Source organism: Empidonax traillii, unplaced genomic scaffold (assembly GCF_003031625.1).
Source record: "Empidonax traillii isolate 1590-97213 ecotype Southwest subspecies unplaced genomic scaffold, ASM303162v1 scaffold65:size4453928, whole genome shotgun sequence".
Taxonomy (NCBI): Eukaryota; Metazoa; Chordata; class Aves; order Passeriformes; family Tyrannidae; genus Empidonax; species Empidonax traillii.
In genome coordinates, this window is record NW_020955258.1 from 3,205,797 (window position 1) to 3,226,382 (window position 20,586).

The window sequence follows — 20,586 nt, forward strand, 5'->3', positions numbered from 1 at the left end:
TTTTTTTTTTTTTTTTTTTTTTTTTTTTAAATTGTATCTACTGTCATCATCCTACTGTACAAGTCTGAGGAATTAGAGAGGAGGGTAGTGTGAATAGGAAAGAGACCAGGCGCTGGAAGGTAGCATCTTTGTACAGATAGCCAGGAAATTCATTCAAGGCCATCCTGCATCAAGTGGTATGGTTGCATCAAGGTGCATCTGACTAGGATAGAGGTAAGAACAGTATATATATAAATGAAGAGACCAACTAGTTTTGAAACTGAAGCTGCACTTTTCTTTTTTTGGACTTGATTAAGGAAAAAGGAAAAGACACAATGATACAGGACTGCAGTATAAATCTTCTATTCCCAGTGCTACAGAAGGTCCAGGCAGACATGGGTCTTCCACCCAGGAAACTGTATTGATGGCACTTTGTCACATCACAGCACATGAACAAACAAGAACAGCACACACAAATAGTGTAACAGAGCTTAGCCTTCTGTCATCCAAGAAATTACATATTAAGACAGATCTTCCACCTAAAATAAATACATTGAAGAATGGGTGATACCTGGCTAAGGAACAGATGCGCCAGGAATATGGTAGCTCTGCTAAGTGGTTAGAGGAGGACTTTGCCCCAGCCCTGGGAATTGCTTCAGCTACCAGACAGTGCCTGCTTTCTGCCCAGTTATCACAACCCTTCAGCCTACTGGAAAAGGCGGGAGGTTTAAACTACACATTCAGGATTGAAAGGATAGTTAAAAATCATCTCCTTCTGTTCTGGCCTTATGGCTCGTGTAGCACAGAGGTCATCATTGGAGAGATTGGGAAAATGTAATATTCTGAGCCAAAGTGACTGACCTTCACAAGAAAAGTTTGACTGAGCACTAGCTTGGCCTTGATGATAACTGTAAGATGTCTCATATTGTGGCTAACATTAATTTCCTAAAAATTAAATTTGAGCCCATGTATGAAGCAGAAACAAAAACAGAAAAAGACACGGTATTTTTCTTTCTAGCACAATGTCACGCTTCATTTTCTTACACTGATATGTTTAGTTAACACCAGAAGTTCTTCACAGAGTTTGCCATGTAAGAAGGCAGCCCATACAATGATACAAGTTTCTGTAGTCACCACTAAAGACTTAAAAACTTCATTCCTCTGCCACTTGAAGTAAATCTAGCCTGAGATTTTTGTTCCACAATGATTCTCGTGGGCTCCAAACTCAGTGCTTACCATACTAACAATAATCCTTCATGTCTCCAGACTCTACCCATGTTCGTTGTTAATCTTCAGTCACAAAGTAATGAGATGCATCAGACATCATCAAGCTGGCCTAAGGGGTTACAAATTTGGATGAGGGCCACATACTGTACTAATTGCTTCTAATAAATTACATATTTCAGGAGGGACATCATGATTTTAATCATTTATTCTGCATGTTGTTTCCTTTGGAGAGAAGAACAAGCAGGCGCTAAACAACCCAAGCATCTGAAATTCATGGCAGAAGCTAGAAAGAGCTCATTTAATATCAACCATCATTGTAAATACTAGAATTATGCATGTATCAAATCCCTGGGTCTGAACACTTTGGGAACAGCCAGTGAGTTCTGGCTGTTTTAATGACTCAAACCAAAATGATGTCTTTGAATGTTCCTTAGATTTATAACAAATCAGATTTAATCCCATTTCAAATCTTGTAACTGGGGCCTATCTCAAGAAAAAGTCTTTGTTTCTATGCAAAGAAAAATATATTAAGAGGGGAATTTAAAACATGTATTTCCCAAAAGGCTGAGAGGGAAAACAGTCAAACATACATTTCACTTCTGTGAGGAAAGACTTTAATTATGATTTGGTGGCTGCTCATCACAGAAGTGGCCCAGTGAACACAGACAGCAACAAGAACTTTCTTTAAAACCTGCTGAAATTGGTAGGATCTTGATCTGATCTAAACAGCTTCTTGCAGGGTGAACTAAGATCAGTGAAGCTTTCCTATTTCCCTGACCTCTAGCACATCCACACCAGTACACTTGCTGTTAATGAAATCCTCAAACCTCTTGGGAATGTGTACTTCCTTCACAGGGGGAGACCTTGATAATACTTAAATAGCCACCAGTATTAATAGCAATAGCTGGTAGATAATGTAGAGGGAACTCTAGGGAGTAATGCAGGTACAGCTCAGGCTGTCTTCCATTTGTCTTTGTAAGGCTTTCTTCCTGTCACTGCTGTCTGCATTTCCTTGCAAGGATGAGCTGAGATACCAAACAAAACATGAGTACCTAGGTAAAAGGAAACCTGCCTCGGCACAAAGTATGTCTTGGGATGGAAAGCTGCAGTTGCAGCTCTGAGACTCAAATATACTCTTAATTTTCAAGTGGTAATGAGACATCAAGGAAGCACCATTACCTGGGATAAGTCTAAGCTGCCTTCACCTGGTTCCTCCCTATCTGTGAGGTTTATTATCCCACTATAGACTTCTCTGGCAAGTGTGAGGGGAAAAGGGTGAGGTTCCAGCAAGACTTCCAGGGGCTACTCTAACCCACCAAGCAGAATAATGAAGACATCTCTAAAGATGCTGTTTGTGCATGGATGGATGGATAGATCTTTGAACTAAAACAGTTGGACATCTATTTTGGTACAGAGGAAAAGGACCAAAGGATTCTTGGTTTTGTCATACAGAACAAGAAGCAGATTAGTAAAGAGGAGAAAAAGGCCTTATACAATGAGAACTGACTGGGAAAGATGGCCCCAGGTAATACTGGTGACTATTCAAATTGCGAAATATTTGTCTGATTGCTTTTATGGTGACAAGACGCATCTTGTCGCTGTCACCTGGGGAGTCTTTCTGCTGTGCCTTCTGCAACCGGACTTGTCTATCTCGCACTGACCTTTCTAGCCATCAGCATGCTTGTAGCAAGCGTGGGTAGAGCCCTTCTCAAATCTTCGTTCGCAAAGCCCAGCCATGGTGATGCTTTTATGGTACTTTTCATAGGGAGGTTCAAGCCAATCTCTGCTCATGAAGATTGAGAGCTTAAAACATGAGAGAACTGGAAGCTTAGGCATAAATCCTGAGTAACAGAAGTAAAAAGTTATGCAAACAAGGGAGATAGAAATGATGAATCCTCAGTTAAGAGTGCTGCTATACCTAGAAAAAACTGTGAGGATGTAAATCACAACATACAGAAAATATGATGGATTAGTTTGGTGTAGTCTTCAGATACTGACTTGATCTAACATTGCGTGCTACATAAGAGCATGGAATTAACAAACACTAGTGTGGCAGGTTAGAAGAAGGAATATCTATGGAAGCAAAATAGAAAACCTCTTTGACATCCATTAGGTTTGGTAATATAATACTAAGAGGCACACCATACTGAGCTGTTATCTGGTTGGCTGGCTCAGTCCCTCTCCAGATCACCACTTAAATCAATAGTTCTCACATTGATTTTTCCAGCACACTGTATTCCAGTAAAAAGAACAATGCTCTGAGATGAGTCAGGTATTTATTCTGTCTGTAGGAACTCTGGTGCATTTCCATTTAGGAAAATAAAAGCAGGAGCCAAAGCACACAAAGATATCTAGTAATAAGAACCTGCCTGCTGCACCATAACATGACACAGGCTCTGCAGACATGCTGGTTTGCTACAGCTTGCTGCAGCAGCCACAGGCCAGCCTTGAGCTAGAGCAAGCTGCTGTAATGATGGGACTGAAATATTTGGGGATTACCTTAAACAGACCATAACACTGAATTTTAGTTTAGTAACTGCTATGGCAGAGAAGAAAAATATGCCCATATGTATATCATATCATAGAATCACAGCATCATCAAATGGTTTGGGTTGTAAGAGACACTAAAGACCATCTCATTCCAACCTTCCTGCCATAGACAGGAATGCCACCCACTAGACCAAGTTGCTTAAAGTCCTATCTAACCTGGCCTTCGACAATTCCAGGGATGGGGCATTCAAAACTTCTCTGGGCAATGTGAACCCCTTCTCTGGGCAATTTAACTAAGAAGCTGATCTTCGTATATTTACCATGACATGTAGAACCTCAGCAGTACTGTATTTGCATTTATTGCATATATTTTCATGTATTTGCATATTTCGTGTAACATGTACCATAGTTCTGGTATTTTAACTCGTCATCACTATTATCTGATGTTGTTTCTGCTCTTTTCAAGCATGTTTACAATTTCCCATTTTATGTAGGTTCCTACAACCACAACATGCAGGTTCATTTACTTTCTCTCTTCAGCTTAGCTGTCAATTCAGAAACCAGTAACCTTTCTCTCACCCAGTATTGTAACTGTTTAAAGAAACTTACAAAAACTGCAGCAAAAATACTTTCAGTTCAAAGAAGAAATTACTAGGAGATTTGGAGTCAGGCTGAAGCACAACTCTGCCTGCAGTTTCTCTTGACCCCTTTCTGCTGCAGTCATAGAGAAGATCCTGCCATGGCCCCTCATCTCTCCCACAGCTCTCCACACACAGCTGCTGTCTCGGCTTCCAGGCTCAGCAACTGCCTGTGAGGTTGGCCTGTTTCTGGGAACTTGAGTTAACAGTAGCTAAAAACTACTAAAATGCCAGAGAAGTTAACAAATGAAAATATTTGTCCCTCTTGTTCACTACCTTTATTATCTCCAGCTTTGACTGTAAGGTACTGGATTACAGTCTATCCCACCTTCCATTAATAACAGCCTCAGAGGCATTCTGTGCTCTGCTTTGTGCAGTTGACAAGACATTTCAGGTTAGCTATGATCTATTTTGAATCACGTGCTCTCCTACTTTTGTACTGTTCCCTGAGAATTAAGTTGATGCAGAAACAATTATGCCAGGCACTTCCCTGGGTCTCAGCAGAGCGTTACAGGTAACTCTGCATTGGCTGCAGTCCTTGAGTGAAGATACAAGGACCAATTTTACATAGCTCTTCATTTGCACAGTATTTAGTTTAGGCTTGTAAAGGAAAATAATACAGCAGTGAGATAAATAGGTATTATTTTTATCCCTGCAGAGCATTCTCCTTCCACAAAAATTATTGTAAATGACTCTAATAAGGTTATTTCTAATATTCAGTACACAAACTTTAGCCCATTTTGACAAATAGATAGTAAGTCTTTTGCGACAGCTGAGCGATGTTTTAACAGTGGGAAAGACAAGTACTAGAGAACTGAAGCTACAAAATGAGATACATAGAACCGTATGATAGGCTGTTATGGTAAATCACCTAATAACAGTGGCAGTATTCCACACAACAAATCAGATATCCTACCTCTTGTGCCAGGTAATAAATTATGTTAAGCAGACAAAGGCAAATTTATGTATTCATTATCAAGAGACACTTGGCAGAATACTCTCTGGTTTGCACTCTGAAAATAATCCTTCTTGACAAGTGTCAGTTGGAAGTGCTAGTGAATCACTACAGATTCACTTCAATGCAAGCACCATCAAGTCAAACTCTGTTCAGTTACTTAAGAAGCAAGGCCTAAATGTAGTTGCTCTGATCCCAGCTGATAATCCTGCTGTTTTTGTATTTCTAAAAGCATGTTAGCCCTTGAAACATTTACCAAGATTTCTCATTGTATCTCATATTCCCAAGAAAGGCTTCACACTTCCTATGATCAGATACATATCCCACAGTTTTGGCTATTATCCTTTTCACAGCTGCCTGGAAAGGGAGACAAAATATGGTGGAGTGGTTTAAATAAGAAACAGAGAACTTTATGGGGCCAGCACTAATAGATTTTACATATTCAAGAAGCTCTCTTCAAAGTTTGGCATTGAACTATCTGTTATAGCAAACTAATAGAAGTCTCAAAACTTTTTTTTTTTTTTTTTTTTTTTTTTTAACAAATAAAGTCACCACTGCAGGAAGATTCTGTGCTGAGGATAAATAAATGGTCAGCATCAGGCAGATGGTCAATGCCAAACAGTGACTCCAAAGTGTGAAGGCAGCGATGGCTGAGCACGAGCCTCCCACGGTTGTGCTGCTCGTGGGCAGAGCCACCACTCACACCCTGGTGTTTCCTCTGCCTGAGGGGACACCAAGCCATGGCACAAGGGGCAGGGACAGGACCCACACAGTACCTTTGAGGGCAGGAGGGGTGAAGACGCTCTGCTTCCTCTGCTTGGGAGAGGCGCTCTGGGACTGGGGAGGGACAAAAAAACAGAGAGGTGGTAAGAGACGGACAGAGGGAGAGCTTTCTGTTCTGGGTCTTGCTCCACAGCTGCTTTCAGAGGGTGCACACATCATCTGAGGAGTTTATGACTTTCAGGCAAGACAGACCCAATACTACTGAAAACTACTCTTCACCCTAAAAAAATATTGTTAAACATAAGATTTGGATAGTCTGTGCTTTTAACAGTCTGTGTAACCGATTCTCATAAGGCAAATAAATGTTTACATACATTAAAATAGCTGCAAGATTTACATTAACCAATATTCCATTTAAGTATAACTTATATAAGTAAGGTAGAACTGAAATTATTAATAAATACATTTTAACATAAATAAGTGGAAAATCTCTCTCCCTTCACTTTTTCAATGTGTTCTATTACACTTAAGATAATAATTTCAGCAGCCAATCATTCAGTCTTTAACTAAGACTGATTTGAGTGTTAGATTTAGATACAGTTAAACTTTTTATGGCCCTGAAATTGCATCTATGCACAAAAGATAAAGTATTCCAAAATAATGGTAGCAAAATTACACATAGAGTAATAGTGTAATTTTACCAATGTTTAGTTAGCAAAAACTAATGAATACATTCAGTGCTAAAGCAGAGCAGCTTTTGTAAAATGAAAGGAGCTAAATTGGTGTTCATATTATACCAATATGAAATACGTTGACATTTAAAGGACAATAAAGCTACATAAGGTCACACCCATAGCTAGCTTTGGAAGACATAAACACCATACCACACTCCTAATGAAAAGCTTAAGGAAAACTGTGTATAGGCAAGCTTTTTTTTTTCTCATCTAATCAATTTCTATTTATATTTGATCATAACAATGTTGTCTTTTCCCAAATATTTTCTGTAATTGCCTTTTATATAGATTGTGAATTGTAATCATATCTATTTCTTTATGGAACATTTGAGACAGCTCTTAACAGAAACACTTTCACAGAAGTATGGCCAATACTATTACCTTACCTTATCACAGTGGATGGAATGATAACATTTATAAATAAAACATTGTCATCTTTGGAAAGAGAAAGTTATTTATACACACTATGGAATAGGTTGTTGATCCTCACTTCAGTCTTTACAAGTCTGTATTTGAGTCCAAATTTGAACCAATCAATACCTCCTGCTGCTATTTAAAATGCTGCCTGCTGCCCTGGGCAATGGGTGAAGGAGAAGGAGATCAGGGATTTGCAGGAACTATGCAAGGGGAGATTAGAAAACAAGATTGGAGGAGCCCACTTTTAACTCTTGTGCAAACAACATCACTGCACTGCCTGCTGTAGGCTTGGCAAATGATGGAGAGAGTAGGGAGGAGTTTGCAATGCTTTTATAGACCAGCAGCGACCTGCAGATCCAAAGCAAAGCTTGGACAGGATTAGCTGGCAGGGGCACCTTGGGCCAGAGTTGTTATGCTTTGCTAGGGCATGGTAGGAAGGCAGAGGGGAAGCTTGCCTCTCCCAGTTCCAAGCCACAGGGAGAAGGATAGCCAGCAGACCTGACACACGCAAAAATAGGGCCATGTTACTGAGGATGGCATGGCAGTGGAAACAAAAATATTAACCAGGATGAATCAGGATGAGTTTCAAAAAGCTTTTAACAGTAGACCTATTTTAACAATAAATATGTTTAAAAGAAAAATAAAATTCACTTACCTCTGCCTGTGAGATGCTTGTTCTCTTCTCATCTTTTTCTACAGAAAAAGATATGGAAAAAGAAAAGTTAGTACAGAAGTGTTTCTCGGTGCTAACACTTGCAACCCTACAGCACTGTTGTAAATAAGAAATTAACCTTCTGATTTACAGCTTTTCTTTCTCTTTTGTATGTCTCAGAAAACCAGAGGCCTTCATTAGCATTTAGACATAAGAACTTCATCTGAAGCACTTAACTCCCATCTTTCATCTGTGAATAACAGCAAGCAATGGAGTGCCTTCAGCAGCAGGTCCTCTGTCCAGGCTGGCAGCAGGGCTCTGCACTCACAAGTGGGGCTGTCAGGATACAGGATTGCTTTGCCTAGGGACTGCACTTTCTTTTACAGTCAGAAAAGGCTTTGCTTGCCAAATGTCATGCAGCAAACTCACAAAGGGCTCTACACACTCAAATCAAAATAACCTCACTTAGGTTATCAATATAACAATACTGGTACTGAAGAGAACCTTGAAGTAACACGCAAAATTAACAAAACAAAGCTTAACAACGAGTAATCTTTCACCTTAGAAATTTCATTACACTACTAGACTAAAATTTTTCCTGGAATTTCTTACTTTTATTGTCTTAATTTGCTTTGGACTATATGCATGGCAGAATTGGCAAAAAACTTGAGATTTCTTATAAAATAAGCATCTCTGAGAATCTGCATGAACAACTAAGTGAAATTGTATGAAGCAGAGGAGGCTCAAGGATCCTCCTAACCACAGTATATAACCAGTCTTTGCATGGGCTAAATTCTTTTGCTACTGCTGTCTTGATACAGTTGAGGGCCAGACAATGTCTGTCTTCTGCCAATGATTTCACAAATACTTGATGAATAACACACAGAATCTTTGATGCACTCTAGTTTGGAGCTCTAAAATAAAATGCCATTAAAAACAGCGACATCAATCTCTCACTGCACCAACGCCCCTTCTAAAATTTTCCACTTGCAGATATCAGTGTGTAATTTTCACTAAGGTGTGGCAAATCTGTAAATGTAGGTACAAGGGAAGAATAAGATCCAGGCTGTATCACTTTATGTGACTCATTTTCTAGATATTGGCTGCTTGTGGTGTGCTGTAGGGTACAAGCCAGTCTAGGCAGCTGGATCACATTTTCTATTGCTTTCTTTGCCATTGTATCTGTGCATCTTGCAAATATTAATTGGCTTACTGGATTTTTCAATGCATGTATTTCCCATTACCTCTATCTGAAAGGCATTCAAATCCCTCATACCCAAGGTTAAAAAGTGTAGTTGAAAACAGTGCTGATTACTAAAGCATGATCCCACAGATACAGAATTAGACAGGACAATCAGGAGGCCAGTTTCCTGCCATTGACATTTGTGTGAACTTCGGTAAGGTCACTAAACTCCTTGACTTCCTTACCTGTAAATAAGCATAGCAGTGCCTATTTCAGTATAGCAGTGTCTATTCAACTCTATAAAACACTTTGGGGTATGAAGTCAGGATGGCCAAATGGGGGATTATTTATGTGCTTGTAATCTTTCTTATTGGTTGTACACCAAACAGAACCAGACTTTAATGAGTCAACACTGGATGGCATTTTTTTTTTTTTAGCTCAGGATCCTGGATTTAATTTGGAGGCTGAAATTTGAATAAATCCGGAACTTTCAGAAGAAAACAAAGAAAAGTAAGTTACATCCCATTCCTTCCCAAAACTCTAAATTTGTCCAGATTAAAAATATATTTTGTAAACTGAAGCTGAGACTTGCATAAGGAACAAAAACTGTGATCAGCAGCTTTGTCGGGTTTCAGGTCTTAATCCTGAGAATGTGCACAGCTGTAACCCTCTGGGCTTGCACGTTTAGAGTTCTAAGTGATGTGACATTAAAACTACCAGAACTGGAAAGTTTCCAGCCTTTCCTTTCACCCAGCAGCCCTTATATGACAGGCAACTTTGGGAAAAAGAACTGGTCCTATATGGAGTTAGAGAAATCATGCAGATCCACGGGGCAGATAGAGCCAATGAAAAGCACCAGACAACACGGACATTTAAGAGCAACTTACAAAATCACATATACCCCCACCACACACACATTTTTTCAAATCAGTAAAGAGAGATCAGAAATTAACCTAAAGGAATGAAAGATACAAACTTGAGGCAGCAGCCATGAAGTGTTTCAAGTGAGATGAAGAGAAATGTAGAGCTGGCTGGAGATGCAGTTTGGTCAGTGGTACATTGTGGCATGCATTCTTGAGGACAGAAAAAGCACCACATGCGTATTTTTGACAGATATACAATGGTCAAGATCCAGAGGAGATATAGATTTTTAAGGACAGGTGGCAAGAAATGGGAACAAGGGAAGCCTAGACCCCTATGAATGACATAGACTGATGCAGAGAGCAGAAAATAAACAAAAATTCTTTGTCTAGAGGAAAAGATGAAATGAAAAGAGGACATGGAAGGAAGATATAGTAGCTGTGTGTAGCTGAGGTAGCAACGAGACAGGAAGAGTGGGGTTGTAGCAGCAGTAAAAGGGGTAATTTAGTGATGACAGAGCAGAGCTGGAGTGCAGTGCAGGCTGGAGCTCAGTCAGGAGTTCTCTGCCTGGGGAAATACTTAAAGCCATCTTGGTCTAACTGAAGGATTACATTAATAATTGTGTAAACATTCTTCCTTGCATAAATAGTGCTTTTCCAGTGTAACTTACAATGTTTTGAAGGCAATCTAAATAAACTAATGAAAGTATGTCTCACCAAGAAAGTATTCTTGTGAGAGTCAATGGAAGTAGGAATTAATGCTCTCACTGGCATCAAGAGATCATGTAGAAAACCTCTGTGAGAACAGATTTTATGATGAGAATAGAATGTACAAGGTAAAAAAGAACATCAACAGTTACCTACTGCAAATCAGACATTTCTATCCACAGAAAGCCATGCATCTCCCACTCTCAAATTCATCAACAATTATAAGCTGAATTTCTTTACTGAACTCTTAGAGAATAAATTCCTCTTGAGAAGGGTCAGGAATTATTCAGAAAATAAATCACAAATAGCAGACTATGATACCACCTGATTCCTAGGACAGGATGAAATCCCTTGTTTGTCAGTATCCTCAAGTTCCCATTGACTACTATGCAGGCAGGATTCTGTTCACAAAAATCTTAGTTATACAGTATGAGAAATTCATTTATCATGTTTATAACTAGGCAATTATATCACAGAGAATGTGAATTCAAATGATCAGCTATTTCTCTTTTATATTAAACAAAACCCTAGTTCTCAGTAGATAACTTCTCCCTACAGGTTTGCTCTCTTTTTGGGGCTGGAAGGGAAGAAGTCTTTTTAATGATGCTCCATTTCTCTCCCTCACAGAATGTAACATTGTTCACAGAACACAATACAGCTATGTTGTATTCCAAATCTCAACATATGTTTTTTTCCAGTTAAACTTATTCTCATCTGCTCTAATTACCTAACAGGGATCTAATTACTCAAGTAATTTCTAGACAATTTTTGTGGTTTTGTTTCAAAGATGTGTAATAGAAACCGTAGGAAGAGCTGATAATGGATTTGTCCATACCCAAGTACTGGAAAGTGGAGGTATGCAAAAACAAGATTGGAGCTTTGTTTAGAGGGTTTTTTTACACTTGTGCTGAAATTAAATCAGCAGAGGACTTTCTCTTATGCTGGGTGAATAATGTCTGAGCCTAGTGTGATCCTTACCTCTTGCAGAGTGGAGTAACACCTGGCAAAACAAACAGGGTTTCAGGCTTTAGTCAGTGTCCTCAGGAAAAAAAAAAAAAAAAAATGAAAGGTTCAGTCTAAAGGATATTTCCTTCAGTCCGGATAGGTACACAGACTTTCTGAAACAAAGCCTTGTTTTTTTAAGGAGAGACACTTCTGTAAGCCCACCTACCTGCACAGACCCCCTTTCAGCATTAGACCCATAAGTTTTAGCCTTTACCCAAGGCAAAAATATCACCCACTTGCAGGGAAATCTGCAAGATTTGGTCTAACTATATTGCTGAAATAAGTGGAAGAAACACCAGGTAATTTGTCTCCCAAACACTCTTGTTAGCAGAGCTCTTTTGAATCTTTATTAGCCAAGCTGATATAATAAGCTGAGCTCCCCAAAGGTGTCGTTACACGAAGTCAGAAAAGAACCAAGTGGAAGGAGGTTGGTTATAGCTGCGGTCACAACTACTGGGCGGTGCTGATCACCCTGCCCATGAATCCCCACTGTAGTGCAAACGGAATGTCCATGCTGGGGAAAGCTTTGTGGTCGTTTTAGAATAAGATCAAAATTCATCTGCCTTTCTTCTCCCACTGGATAATGTTAATGCACTTGGAGCAGCTATACAGGGCAAGAGGTGACCTGTTTTAAAAGACTTGGCCTCTGATATCACCCATGAGCTCTGCAGTGGTCTCATCTAGCAAAGGCTTATCTCATCCAACTAAGTACCCTGCTTGCTTTCCCCTTTTCTGTAGGGTTTCAATCAGGCACTGGAGAAATAGAACAGATCAGAGAGGTCAGCTTCTACACAAAAGCAACTCAGTAAGAGGCTGGTATAATTGTTGGAGAAAGCTTCTTGTAGAGAGTTTGGAATTTTCCTTGGGAAAATACAGCTGAGCAGTTTCAGATCAAAATCACAGGAGGCTGATAGGTTTGGATTTGGTTAATTTTTGTCATATTGTCTAAATTTTTCTTGAAACTAATAAACATTATGGTCTTAAATTGCTCAGATAGTGGGAATAGCCCATGAGCTCCATGCCTATAACAGGTGTTAGTTAAAGAATTACTTAAAGGAGAATGGTTTGAATCTGAAAGAAATGAGCCTGGTGAACAGACTTCAGGGATACAATATTTAGTCTGGAGTCACTTTATAATCCTGCCCTCGCCCCTGTATATACAGTGTCACTGGAGGGAGCAAAGTAGATGAATAGAAGCATGGATCCAGCCTTTCACATGCAAAATACTGCAGGGCACCCCAGGCTAGTGACAAATCAGATACTGCTGCTGCTATGAAATAGTTCAGCCAGTTTCATTTGATTGCTTTAGTTTTGATGAAATATCTCCCTGGCCAAGCAGTACTGTGTCCATGAGCAATATGTGCTGTCAGAAACTGTGAAAGATATGAACCAATTGCTGACTTCTGATCAATGTGCTCAATGATGACATAGAGTTGAAAAAAAAAAAATTCCCATTTAGCCATGTCCTGTAGTGAAGAGGAGGGTGGCTCTCCCTTCCTGCTGTGGGGTTGGGGGACACTTGTTTGCTTGGATAGTTGGGGCAGAATTCCACCAGCCTTGCTTGGTGTTAATTGTGCAACAAGAAAGACCACTTGTTTTGAAAACTTACATTTAAATGGCACAGATACATGAAATTTTAGGAATGAAGAAAAGAAATGTATAGTTTTCAGAATAATCCTTCATTGCCTTGCCATTTAGTGGCAGAAAAATTTGAAATTTTCTGAAAATTTTGTTTCAGTCATTTCAGATTTCAATTTCTCCATCAGTAAAAAAAGGATATTTTCTTACCTAATAGCTTGTCTCACTGGTGTTTGACCACCATCACTTGCATAAGCCATTGGTGTTTGTAAAACAAGATCACTGAAATTTGATTTAGAAATTGACTGACATAATATTTTTTCTACCATCACAACTACTTTTTCTTTCTCCTAAAGGACATAGCAAGATTAAAAAATATTTGATGCTTTGCTTTTGCCAGAGTTCTAACTACACATTGCCGCATCAGGTAGCATGTCATTGCTTTTAAATAAACCACTGAGGTAAGCAAAGGAAAAAAATTCAAATCAGACAAACATAAAAAATGCTTATGCAGGTAATTTTTTGATTTTTGCTTGCTGTTTTTTATTTGCCAGCATCTATCAATGAAAATTTGTCTATGGGTTTAGATGTCATTACATTTAATTACAATAAAATATCCTGGTAAGTATTTCTGGAGTGAGTATATGTTTCTGAAACCATTCACATTGCAAAAGCACCTCATTAAACTCCCGTATCCCAGCTGCTGTGGCAAGCATTGCTGGAAGGACTGCTCCCCTCCTCAGTCAAGGGCTGACAAGAGAGACCATACATTGTGCTTCGGCTGCATCTCACACACTAATCAGCATCTAAATTACTGCCTGGCCCTTTAGGGAGCACTAATAACAAGATCTGTATGGGAAATATTAATAAAAACATATGGGATAGAGGAATTCGCTGTATACACAGGCATTTACATGCCTATCCTGCTAGGTGTTTGCTGTTAAGGTGTGTAGCGTGGGAAAGGTCCTACACTGTGCTGACAGCACCGTCACTGAGGGACCTCTTGTCACTCTGTCTCACAGATCATAGTGCAGCTTTTCCTATCTAGGTCCTCACTGTAACCAGCCCTTCATATTTCAGTAAAATGCTACAGGCCAGATGAATCTGACACTTAGAATTTTCTTTCCACGGAAATCAGTTATTTACCTAATTCTGTATTTCCCACCTTCAATATTCAAGTAGCCATTACTAGGACTAAGAAGAGTAGGGGCTGCAATTTCCTTTGTTAAACCAAAACCTTCCTAATGGTGCTCAAAGTCAGCCACCAAATGAAAAGAACAATCATCCTTTTTCTCCCAATACACAGAACAGCATCTGATCCGAACAGCATCTATCGCTGATCATAGAGATAGTGTGCACTTTAAAGTGCACAGCCACAAGTATATGAAATAAAACCACCTTTCATAAATTACACACATCAAAATTTCTTTAAAACATGCACTCTGGTACCATAATCTATTCTGGAAGAAACTGGAGATATGACAAACCTCAAATGTGAATCTAAATGTATTTGTTTACATCACATGAATCTCAGAAGGGCATTATAGTGCCTGATCCAACCACCTTATTATTGCAGATTCATGCCAGATGCATGAAAATCAGTCTCATTTTACTACCATTAAACTAGAATATAAAAGTGATGAATCAGGTCTCAGGCCCTACCACAGAACAGTCATGAATTATTACAAGCAGCACAAAAATCATCCTTCTCTTAAGCATTTTGTTTCCAAATTTTCATTCTCCCTTCCTAAAATACATACTAAATATTAATATAAAACAAATTCTAAACAAGTTCCATAAATCAAATATAGCTTCTCAAAATATACTTTGGAAGATAATTAAATTTTAATTATTTTCTCCCTTCTTACTAATGAGGACTGAGTTGTTCTGCTTGTCATCTTGGAGTTGCACTTCTACCTGACTTTGTGGTGTTCCAGCTCCTGCCAACTCTTAAGGCTTTTTCTGATATTGTCCTGGTTTTGGATGACAGGACAGAAAAACCTGTCATGAAAAAACTGCTTCCATGCAAAAGTTTCTCTTCTTGGTAGCACAAGAGGCCCCATTCTGCAATCCTGCTTCTTGAGAGAGAAGGTCAGGTGAGTGAGGCATGGGGAAAAGACCTTCCTGATGTGAAGTCCTGGATCTATGATATGGGGACAATTAGACCTGGCAGGTCTTCCCAGAGAAAGTAACCAACCCAAGGAGAAATATGCTTGAAATAAATATTCTGTTTGGATAACTAATGTATATATTGACTTTAATTCACAATATAAACAATGCTAGCCTTGAAGACGTTTTCTTCTAGTTGCTGTCTAAGCAGCACAAAATTCTCTGAAGGAAATGGAGACAGCTTCCAAAGAACAACTGTCTAAATAAGAGGAACTAGGAGAATGTAAGTAAAAATATGTTGGGGTTTTCTTTTAAATTTGATCTCTCAGATGAGACATTTTATGGACCAAATGAAAATATTTTACTAAATTACCAGGAATGATTCTGAGCTAAAGTTTTCATGTAATTAGCAGTTGACCAGTGTGGATTACTGGCATCAGAGCAGTGAGGAACATTCGGCAGGACCACAGGGTGTCACTGTGGGCAGAAGCTCTAGATCAGTTAGTCTCCACCTTGCTTCGAAGCTCCCCCAAATTTACTCATTCCCAGTTAAAAGCAAAATACTTCTTTCTGTTTCCAGCACAACAAAGCCAAGCTCAATCAGAAATCTGGGGTGCCTGCTATGCTCTGACCCTTGGCAAAGAGGAGTTTGTCAGTGCCTGGCTTGGCTGGGTGATAAGGGGAGCAGAGCGTGTTCCAGGCAAAAGGACTCCCATAAGAGTTGAAAAAAAAGAGGAGAAAAAAAGCAAACTACTTTCTCATCTAATAAAATAGTTCTAGACTTAGTGCAACTGGGAAAGAACTTCAGCCATACATAAAGTGGCTGTTAGTCAAAACTCTTGCTCATTATCTAAAGTAAGTAATGACAGTCATATCAATACCCATTACATCATTGAAAGTCTAGGTTAATTAATTCAATTAAGTAAAAATAAATGAGACAAACTGAAGAAAATCCTGTGATTATTATTTGAAATTTAAAATCCTTGGTCTATTGGGAAGTTGCTGGTAAACTCAGGTCTCAAAATGAAGAAAGTAAGACTTGAAAGATACATGCTGATCTACATATGACTTTTATGCATAGCTATTTAGGATGATTAAAATGTCCCATTTAGATTGAAATACACACAAGAAAAAGATTCCTTATTCTTTCAGCAAATAAATGTAAACCAAGGTGATACTGATTTTATGGCATGAGCCGGAAGGGAATCTGACAGCCATCATTTCTGGGTGCCCCAGGCAGTGCTGGAGGATCAAACTGAACTAGAAGAAAACGTAAGAAAATTAGATTTTCACAGAGATATGGAACAAGGCTAAGGACAAGGACTGCAAAGTAGATGCAAATAACTATGTGGTGTCTCAAAGCTTGTCCTGCTGTGTAGAACAAGAACTCACCTAATTGTTGGGTTACATTGACACAGAGTCTACTCTGACACAACAGCTGACGTCAATAAAGATTGCATCTTTGCTGTAGCGACTAATGGCAGTTTCCACACTCATAGCATAATCTCACCAGGCCTGAAACCTGACAGTGAAAGAAAAGATTCACACAAAGGAAATAGGAGAGCAGTGGAGATAAAGAAGGGTTTTGAGAGGTTAGAGGAAGGCCAGAGATGTCAAGTGATTGCCAGCAAATACTCAGAGAAATTGGTTCAGAGTGGAAACACGAGTCTGAAATTAATGTGTCCAAGCAAAACATACTGCTAGACTGCTAAATGTTTGCTCATAATTGCTACTGTTTTACCAAATGCTCCCAAAGCTCCTACACGAAAATCTTCCCAAACAGCTTGGAATTTGTTCATTGACTAAGTCATAACATGTACTAGTTTGTGAAAAGACTTAATATGTTCATTAAGTATTTTCAAATACAGAAGAAAGCCAAGTACCTTGAAAAGGCAGCTACCCAAGATTATTAATTCATCAGCAATATTGGGTAGTATTAGTAATGTGCTACTTTACAGCTGCTTGCTTGCTTTAGGTTCAGTCTGTGTTCAAAGGACATAGTGAAGACACTCAAGATCTAAATACAACTGAGGCCAAGATAATGAAGTAAAATACATGCTTACCAGGAATATAGTGCTAGCCAATGCTCTGATATACATTTAAATAATTTCCTAATAACTTCATGTGCAGGAATCAATTATGATGGAAAATTCTTTGTATCAGTGTTACAGCTGCAATAGTTATCACTGGGAGCAGTTCCTTTCTCGGCTGCGATCTGTAGGAGTATTCTAAGCTCTAAAATAAAAACCAGAAGCAGCAGCCAAAACTAAAAAAACCACAAAACCCAACTCAAACTATCCAAACATTTCTTAGCAGGCAATAGCTCATAAAGCTGTTAAAAAAATACCATATCCGAACAGTTATGTTTGTACTTTCTGGAAAGTGACGTTTGCCAGGGAAGAAGAAAACATACGAAACAAGAAAATTCTTTCTTAGCCAGTGATTATTAGTGCTGCCTTAGCAGTTTCCTTCCTTTTGGAGTAATACCTCAAAGATTTCAGTCAGAATGTGTTGTAAAGCTAATCCTGGCCAAGTGCTCGTGGCTTGCTTGTGGTTAGAATGCACATGTAGAAAGCTCCCGACATACATGTATCACCTTACACGTGAATCAAGCAGGCTACTAATAATAGTTTTGGGGGTTTAGGACCCTTTTTACAGAAAGAAGATGCAAATACGAGTTTTGTAAATTCATTGTTTGGTTTTCCAAGCTTTCCAGAAGTCTGCAAAACAGGGTTTTATAACCTCATTCTCGCCTTCAGCACAACTAAGTGGGCTGGAACAGACCAGGGCAATCCTTGTTAGCTCAGAATAAATCAGCTGTAATTTCCAATGGCATTTTTCAGAATTTCTACTAACCAGAGACAGAGGGGACCCTTGGTTTTGTTTTATACATCTCCATCTGTACTGTCAGAAACACCTTGCTGGGATTCCTGTGGAATGAGCTGTTCCACACCCTCCCATGGGATATGCTGTACACATTAAAGCTGAAGTCACACACCAGGATCAGCATTTTAAGAGGCTTGAAAGCACACAGCTAAACAATTACAGCCCTGCTGTCTACTTACTGTATTTCAAAACAGACAGTAAAAACCTAATGTAAGTTAGGATCAAAAATCTCCTGGTTCCTAATTCTTTAAAGTGAAAATTCTTTTTTCTCCCCTATACCCCCACTCACTTTTTGGTTCATCACTACAATTCCACTTTAAAGAGAAAAGGTTATGAAATAACTCTTAGTAATACAAATATATTACTTTCAAACAGCTGGTTTTTAGGTTAAATTGTTCCCTGAATCTGTAGCTGTTACACAGATCCTAATATAACAGGGAAAAGGTGGGGCAGGTGCTTCAGTTGATCCCAGAGATGCTACTGTTTGCTGGTGGTCAAAGAAAGAGTAGGACAGTTTCATGCAAATCTTTTCTTTCTACCACTGCCTGAGAACAGCTGTGGCATGGAACTTCAGAAAGACTTGAAGGGAATACTATCTCCACACTCCATTGAGTGTGGAGGCTCAGTGCAGAAATGCTTAGGCTATAGGATGTCTAGGTACCAGGATAAGCTGTATTGTAGCTGTATTGTAAAGCTCACTGCTTTGCTGAGCTTCCTATTTGTGTTTCTCAAGCTCATTTTCTGCCTGGTGTGACTTTCTCTGCTTATCTCATCAGAACAAAGGACAAGGCCTCAGGTGAAAACCACAACCTTTACAATGCACCTTCATCTACTTAACACTGCTAACTCTGTTAATGCAGTTTGGTTCCACAAGATGAATAATGCCAAGACATCAGTTCTCTGGGGTACATCATCATGCCAGGTATCCCAGGGAAAACACAAGCAAAGAGTGAGCATGTCACTGTGCTTCATTCTGCTACTACTCCAGTAAACCCACTGGAGAAAAAATATTAGAAATTATTTTAGATACAGACGGAGGAATAGCGTTTTGAAGGGGAGAAGGACAAAACAGAGCTCCTTTTAATAGACACATAGCCTAATTAACCCTAGAACTTTGGTTACTGAAAGAAGAGACTTGACTGGTCCAGCTGATCTTGTTTCCATCGTCTGATGACACAGGCAGTTCAGGCTCACAGGAAAGCAAAGCTAAGCTCTACACCTCCCTGCACTCTTGGTGAGTTCCTGAACCCTTCTGTAGTTGGCAAAACCTTTCATGACTGATACATTCAATTTGTTTAGAGTCTCTGCTAGCTTTAGGTCCAGATTCATTAAATTCTCACTTCTGATGTATTTTGAAGTGAAGATATAACTTCAGTTATGCCACATAAAGAGTTAAATTTTGTCTCTAAAAGCTCAATAAATTGGCTACCTTGATTGATGCTTTAAGTGCAACCCCTTCCCAATATTCTGAACATAATGAGGTTAGCGCTAAAAGCTGGATTCGCTCTCATCTGTCTGCATTATCTATTTATTTCACACACGTCACCATGGTAAATGAGTGCTACATTAAGTACTAAATAGCAGAGGTCAGAAAAACCCTGTGTTGTATTTTTCCCCCTTCAGCAAGGCTGAAACATCTATTAATGCATTTTAGTTTATTACCTGATGCAAAGTAACCCCCCCCCCCCCAGTATTAGCACATTATTGAAGTAGGATTTAAACATAATCTCAAAACAAACTAACTTGACACTCTCATTCAAAATATTTTCTCTTACAATGTCTAAATAGACTTAATTTGAAATAGTTGCTGAAATTTTTTACCACTTAAAAAAAAATTAAATCCCTCAAAATACAAACAGAGTGTTTGCCACAGGCTAAACTGAACATATTTTCTCCAAATTTTTTTTTAAATGCCATCAACCTCCTAAATTGTATGCTCATATAATATATGATATATGAAATATAGCTCAAGTATTTTGACTATAAGAAGTAGTTATTACACCTAGTTTTTTCATTTTTTAAATAGAAAACTCACCACCTATTCAGAATTCTCACTAAAACAAACTACATGAGGTGTATAAGCATTTGGCACAGTGCAAATCTGTTAAGAGCTCCTCTAGCAAAATATTAAGCCTTTTGAATGCAATAAAGTTAGAATCTGTCCCACTAACTTCCTCACCAGGTTAGGCAGCTATGCATGTTGCTGTTCCCTATCCATGGCACAGCTCTGTCATGCTATATGCACAGGGGTGATAAGAAATGTAAACATTCCAAAAGCTTATCAGTCCTCACACTGAATGATCAAGCAGCTGGAGATCTGTAACATGAAGCCATATATATTAAAAATTATCTGCAAATAATCTCCTGGGGTGGAAGAAGGCTGTTTCTATGGTACCTTTGTATAAGGAACAAGGAAAACAGATGAAGAGTGCAAGGTCCAGC

The 20,586-nt window shown here is 38.9% G+C and overlaps 1 protein-coding gene across 1 annotated transcript in view; it reads right to left on the reverse strand.

Moving 5' to 3' along the window:
- PPP1R1C (protein phosphatase 1 regulatory inhibitor subunit 1C) overlaps positions 1 to 20,586 on the reverse strand; it is a 50,088-nt gene that overhangs the window by 19,469 nt on the left and 10,033 nt on the right. The window contains 2 exon segments of the mRNA XM_027880238.1: positions 6,066 to 6,126; positions 7,819 to 7,856. Of these exon segments, the coding sequence (XP_027736039.1) occupies positions 6,066 to 6,126; positions 7,819 to 7,856 (99 nt within the window).